Here is a 7,128-nt window from a genome sequence, read left to right on the forward strand (position 1 = left end):
TATGAAAAGTTGAGTTATTAATATTAATATTTCATAAAAATGTATTTGTTTAAAAATATATATTTTAGTTAGTTTTTTGTATTGATAAATGGATTAATTTAATTGATAAAAAGATAACCATAAGAGATTATTTAATAGTAAATGAATTATTCAAATAAGGCTGAAGAAGGCCTTAGAGTTGGTTTGTTGAGAGAATTTTCAGAATTTAAGGAAAAACATAAATTTAAACTATTAAATTACTTAAATTATTAATTAAAATATTAAAAAATAAATTTATAAAATTTAAATAGTCACTATAATAATTCAATAATTAAAAATATAAATAACAATGTTTCTTTTTAAATAATTAAAATATCCTCAAATAACAACATTAAACAAGTTATTTTCTAAAAATCCAATAGAAACCCTTCACAAATAATCAACATCAAACAAGCCCTAGTAAACTCAGTTAACTTCCACGGAACTGTTCGAGGATGACAAAAACAACTAATTCCATTAATTAATATATAGTATAAAGTTAATAACCAGTAGCTTTTCCTTTTTAAAATGATCAACATTATAATAATATATCAAGACTTGTTGTATCATTTTGAATTGGTATTTGGTATTGATATTGCATGCATGGAATAAAACTAGACTTACATACATGGAATGGACAAACCAAATTTCCACGTGAGTTCATACTGGTTCAATGATGACGACCATTAATATTTTTTGGAAGGATTATTGTTTGGTTTTGGAAATAATAGGATTATTCCAGACAATTTTAGGTCAAGAAACAAAAAAAAAAATTAGCATTGTTCTTGCATAATGACAATATATATACATAATTAGTTTTATAAATAAATTTTTAATAGTGTTATTTACTCATTAATAATTTTTAATTAATTTAATACTTAATTATAACTATTTTTAATTAAATAGTTAGTGTATAAAAATATTTAATTATATATAACTAATAATAATATATAACTAATATTTTTTTATTTTATTTTATTAATGTAACGTCTATTATTATTTCAAATAAATTCTCCATCTTATGAGTCGGTGCCTAAAAGACCAAATATCACGAGTTCGATTTTCACTTTAACGCTTTAAATTAAATTAATGTGAAGGTTATATAGAAGACCGGGTCAGTTTTGTCCATTTAAAAAAACAAATAATTATATAGGGGGTTTGGAAATTCTATGAAAGTGGCAAAAAAAAATTTCAGAGAATTATTCCTATAAATTACCCCATAATTTCATTAGCATAACACCACCTAGCTATCTACCTACATACAGAAGTACTACAATTAATATAATCCCACTTACCAAACTCAGCTAATTGTTCTAAGGAAGATCCAACAGTATGGGGCTTTACCATCTCTCACTAGCATTAGTTGTGACATTCATGGCCATGTCAATGCTTCCTCAACTCTCAACTGCCCAAAACTCCCCCCAAGACTATGTTGAGGCCCACAATGCTGCCCGGGCTCAGGTGGGAGTCGGGCCCATCGCTTGGGATGAAAACGTAGCCGCATTTGCTAGAAGTTACGCCAGCCAGAGAGCTGGGGACTGTAATCTAATGCACTCAGGCGGACCATATGGCGAAAACCTTGCAAAGGGTTTCCCGAACTTCACGGGGAGAGATGCTGTGAATATGTGGATCGAGGAGAAACCCTTCTACGACTATGACTCAAACACATGTGTCGGAGGTGAATGCTTACACTATACTCAGGTTGTGTGGCGTGATTCAGTAAGACTAGGATGTGCTAGGGTTCAATGCAATGACGGTTCGTGGTTCGTCACTTGTAACTATGATCCTCGAGGCAACTTTGTTGGAGAGAGACCTTACTAGAAAACTGAAAGTCACAGTTATTGTCATGACTTTTAATTAATATAAGTATGAATAAATTTTGTTTGTATTTAATTAAAGATGTCCTTTATGCGACGACTTTATTACAACAAACTCTAATATGGTATGAAAAAATAAACTATAAATATGCTTAATACTTATTAAATAAAGAATGTTCGTAATATTTGTTTTTATGTTTGATGGCTAATAATTAGGTTTTTTAGCCTTTTTTAATTGTCATCATTTAATCATTGTTAGAATTTTTAAATTTATATTTTTGATTCTCCCACTTTAGAAATTTTAATAAATGGTTTTAACCATTTTAAAAAAAAAATAGAATGTATCAGGGAATTAAAATAATGGCTAATCCATATTATGCTCCTTTGTGTATTTAACTAAGTTTGAAATATTTTTCTTTACATGACCTTATTTGAAATTGTTCCTTATAAAGTTTTTTTTGTTGTTTAAAATTACTTATTTTACGTTTAGTTTTGTTTGAACTTTAATCATCTAAAATCATTTAAAATATTATAAAATTGTTAATTTGTGTTGAAAATAGGCACACATTCCTCATTTACATAGTATATTTATTTTTTGTATTTATAAGTTCAACTGCGGAAAATACTTTCACTTTCGTGTTCATGTGATATCTTCAACTCAATTCTCAGACGACAACGCATGTAATCTTTTTCTTTTATTTATATTGAAATTACTTTTTCTTGATTTAGTTTTGTTTGAATTTACATTTTAAACATTCAAAATCATATAAATGTTATAAAACTGTTAATTTATGTTGAAAATATGCACAAATTTATTCAACTACGGAAAAAACTTTTACTTTTTGTTTTTATGTGATTTTTTTTATTGTAATACAAAACTCGCAATATGTCTTGAATCGACCGGTCATACTGGACTTAGACCGAAAATGTGAATATCCTCTTAATAAGAATAAATTTATAATGAGATTTAGTGTAATTTGATTTAAAAATGAAGTGAGTTTGTTAATCGAAATAAGTCATAACCCAAATTTCATAAACATAACTTAATTGGAACTTTAGGCGATAGATTATTATAAATTAATTATCAAGAGGGATTAAATTTCGACCATAAAATAAAAGTTGTTCATATTTGAGTTATTTTTTATTTTGTACGTTTGAAAAGTATCTAACTATTTCTAACCAAAATAAATGTGAAATGAGCAATTTAAAACCAAATAAATTAACAAGGAGCAATTAAAAAACTATATATAGAAAATATTTCAAAATTAAATTTAGAGAATATTATACCTTTTACCTTTAAAATAAATATTCTTAATTTCAAAAGGTTAGTTTTTCTTTCCGAATTCCTTCCCATAACAAGTTTTTTTATATTTTTTTCTGGTTTATGACATTTTAATGTTAAATTATTTTTTTTTTATAAAAATCTAATAGCTCTAGCATATTAAATATTATTCAGCCTCTTTTCTTTTGTAGAGCATTTTTACTTTGCCATAAATAAATAAAAGTGTAATTTCTGAAAAAAAAAGAACATATTATTCGTTACTAAAGTCACATATTTTATATGCCTTAAAATAATTATAAAATGAGGTATATGGCAGTACTTAATTAACCGACGCAAATTATGCATCGCTAAAAACATTGAATGACTCTTATTCTGTCTAGGACATTAAGCGAATGTAAATTAATGTGAATTATTTTATTGGTTTGTTTTGTTCTTTTTTCTTTAATTTTTTTACTCTTTTTTCTTTTTTTTTAGCATATTCATTTAAATTAAGTTATGATATTTTATTTTGTCCTATAACTTAAATTATGATGATTTTCTTGTATTTAGCATAGTGTCACGGACTGAAACTTGGTCACTGAATATTTCCTCATCCCGCGCGACACTAGTCTAGATTGTCACAATCCTAGCTAGTCAGTCTTTCTAAGGATCTTAGAATCAAGAAGATTGAATACTTTGAGAGAGAAAAGGGTTGGAGAATATCTTGTTTATTACAAGTGTGAGGTACACGAATGTGAGGTATTGTGAGGTGCTTGATTTATGGCCAAGACATGTTTATATACAAGTGGATGGATAATTCTAGATCCTCCTTGACCTAGTGTTTTCTAGACACTTATATATCTAACATAGACCTAAGAATTCCTAGAGACTTATATAGAATTATACAAACTACTTACTATTAAGAACTCCTAGAGAATTCTAAAGAGTTCTTCTATCCACATACTTTAGGAACTCCTTGAGAATTATAAAGAGTTCCATGAAATTATCTACAACTAGGAGCTTCTAGAAAATTCTATAGAGTTCCAAAAAATGGAAAAGACCACAAAAACATAACAATATCTAGAACATTCTAGAACATGTGCATGAAGGCTTTACATCTTTGGATTTTGGTCACACCATTTGAATGGGTCGTGATATTCTCCTCCACCTAATTCATGGTCGTCCTCGGCATGTCCTTAGACCGATGCTCGGTATGATTTTTATCGATCAGCTCCAACCGATATGATGAGACATTTCCCACACATCCCTCGATTTTGATCGGTCCCTCCCATATGCGCACAAGCCCCTTGATCCCAGACCGTAGAGACTTCAATTGTTGTCGGGGTAACTTCCCCCTTCCTCGGTCCCCTTCCTTGACTATACGCCCCTTCAGATCTGGCCCTTTCTTCATCTTCTGGTGACTTTCTTCAAAGATGCCTGAGCACGATCTGCTTACCCTTTTACAGATTTGGCGATAGCGAAGGCAGATTGACTTTGGTCAACATAACATGTGGCCAAACCTTGTGGAGACGATGGTAGTCTGGTGCCTTTAGCCTTGAACTCTCGAAGACCTTCCCGCACATTCTTTAGACTCCCTTAGGTATTTCCCTTTTCCCCTTGGAACTGTCCCCACCGTCCTTTCTAGAAAAAGTGGAAAATGTCCATTTACCACGTTTGCGACCTCAGATGAATCTCATCGTCGAGAACATGCCCAATCCCTCTTATTCCCTTATTGTTGGTATTACGTTAGTCTTCCCGTGATCCAAAATAATTAGTAAATAAGAATAAGACATTATACAAGCGCATACATGATCGAACCATTCTAGTCCCAACACTACATCGTAGTCTTCCATAGGAACTAAGGTAAACAAGACTGTCCCATTAATTTTTGTAGGCTTTGTTGGATGAAGAATTACTAATTTTTTTTTGGAAAATTCTGATTATTTTAAAAAAGTTCGTCTAAAATAATTTGTCTACTTGTTGAGAAAAGAGCTAACGTCGTTAACTATTATATATAACAAACGTACTTACAAGATCCTATGACATCTTTTATCCATAAATCTCCTTTTGAAACCTAAAACCTCCAGCACAAAATGTTCAATACAATTTCAATGACATATTTATGTGAAACACATCCACACATTAAAAATAAAATAAAGAAACCAAACATACATAAAGTAATAAAAATCAAACTCTTACAAACTCACTGTATCCATATTTATTCTTGGAACCCCATAAAGAAACAAATTAAACTTGAATTAACTAATTGTACCAAGTTTAAATTCTGAATTTTGAAAACCATAAATCAAACATTACCATTGCAAGGGTGAATATGGTCAAAAAATTCAAAGAGCTGAAAATGAAGATCAATTTCAACCGAATTAAACAACTCTCCAAAATTTATGCAAATACATTTAGTAGAAGTCCTAATAAAATCAATAAGCAAAGTAATGCATCAAAATATGATTAATAAATTAAATGATTAAGTGTATTTGCGGATCATATGTTTAACTCCCTTGTGGCCACATTTTAACCCCACCAAGGTATCTCAATGATAAGAGTCAGCTTAAATGATTAAAATGTAACGGGTGGGTTCGATTTCTATCTAGAAGCATTTTGATTTTAAGTAGAGATCATGTCTGTGGAGTGTTATACTAGTTCTCATTTACTTCTACAAAATTAAAATAAAATATTCACTAATTGCAAGGACCTATATCAAGATAGAAAAATTACAAAATTAAATGCTAATTCAGGAATATGTAAGTGTGATATCAAGATACAAAAAATATAATTCAAGAAAGCCAAAATGAATTTTAAAATATAAACATTGTTCTTATATATATATATATTTAAAATTTTGTGTGTGGTATATGATATAAAAATATTAAATGGATAAAAGATTATTTTATTTTTAATTAATTTAAGTAAATATATGAGTTTAGATTTTTTTTTATTATTAATATTGCATTATCATTCATTTTTAAATCTATTTATCATTACAAATTATTATATTATTATTTAATATATTAATTATTAAATTTAATAACTAATGAAATTTAACTAATATATAAAAAACAATTATAATAGAAACTTTTATTTGAATTATATTTATTTAATTTAAATATTATTAATTGGAACATACTTTTATTTAATTTAAATTGTAAAAAAAACTTATAACAATAATAATTAATAAATTATTTTTATAAGTATAATTTTTTAATAATATATATTTTTTTATAACATTTTAAATACTGAACGTACGTAAAATGTATTTTGTTATATAACTCAAATGATTTATTTTTTATAAATGGATTTATTTTTCACAACAAGTAACAATTTTTATGATTAAACTTTTACAATGTTGGTCACAGAAGAGTAGTTCCTCCAGTTTACGAGTCCGAATTAAATTTTTCTCACTTTTATTTTTAAGAAAAAAAAGACATTTTTATTTAACATTAATAAAAATTGATCAAAGAACAAAAACAATTCTACATCAAACAAGTTTAATTCTTTAAATGAATTGCTGATCAAAATTATATAGTGGTTTGGAAATTGCATGCAAGTGGGACAATATTTCAACACAATTGTCAATTAAATTCTTAAACATTATCTCTAGCTAGGGAGGGATTTAAACTTTTGATCAACTACATTGCAGCATTGATCATTAATTAATATATGACCATATATAAAAAAACAAACAAGGCACCAGAGTAGACATATATATACTAAAAATAATAATGATATCAATCAATTTATTTTTAATTAAACAAAAAGAATGATGAGAATCCAGATGAAACAATGGTGAGGCCCAGAAGCAGCATATTTGATGCCGTAGAAATCGAATAATAGCACCTGTTTAGCAATTCAGAAATAAACAAGCTACAACAAGGTCTAAAAATTCTTTTTCCCTTTTGTGTAATCAAATAAGCAGCCAAAACAATTGAGCATCAAACAATCAAAGAAATAGAGAGCAGGACACCAAGATTTTACGTGGAAAACCAAAATTAGGTAAAAACTAGGAGACACTTCGGC

At 28.2% G+C, this 7,128-nt stretch overlaps 1 protein-coding gene across 1 annotated transcript; it reads left to right on the forward strand.

Annotated features, from left to right (window-relative positions):
• Window positions 1–1,323: 1,323 nt before the first annotated feature.
• LOC124921816 (basic form of pathogenesis-related protein 1-like) lies at window positions 1,324–1,869 on the forward strand. The gene has a single exon (XM_047462515.1). It carries the CDS (start codon window positions 1,351–1,353, stop codon window positions 1,837–1,839), a length of 489 nt encoding a protein of 162 aa, XP_047318471.1. The 5' UTR covers window positions 1,324–1,350; the 3' UTR covers window positions 1,840–1,869.
• The last annotated feature ends 5,259 nt before the right edge of the window (window positions 1,870–7,128 follow it).

The sequence above is a fragment of the Impatiens glandulifera genome, chromosome 1, assembly GCF_907164915.1.
Source record: "Impatiens glandulifera chromosome 1, dImpGla2.1, whole genome shotgun sequence".
In the NCBI taxonomy this organism is placed as follows: domain Eukaryota; kingdom Viridiplantae; phylum Streptophyta; class Magnoliopsida; order Ericales; family Balsaminaceae; genus Impatiens; species Impatiens glandulifera.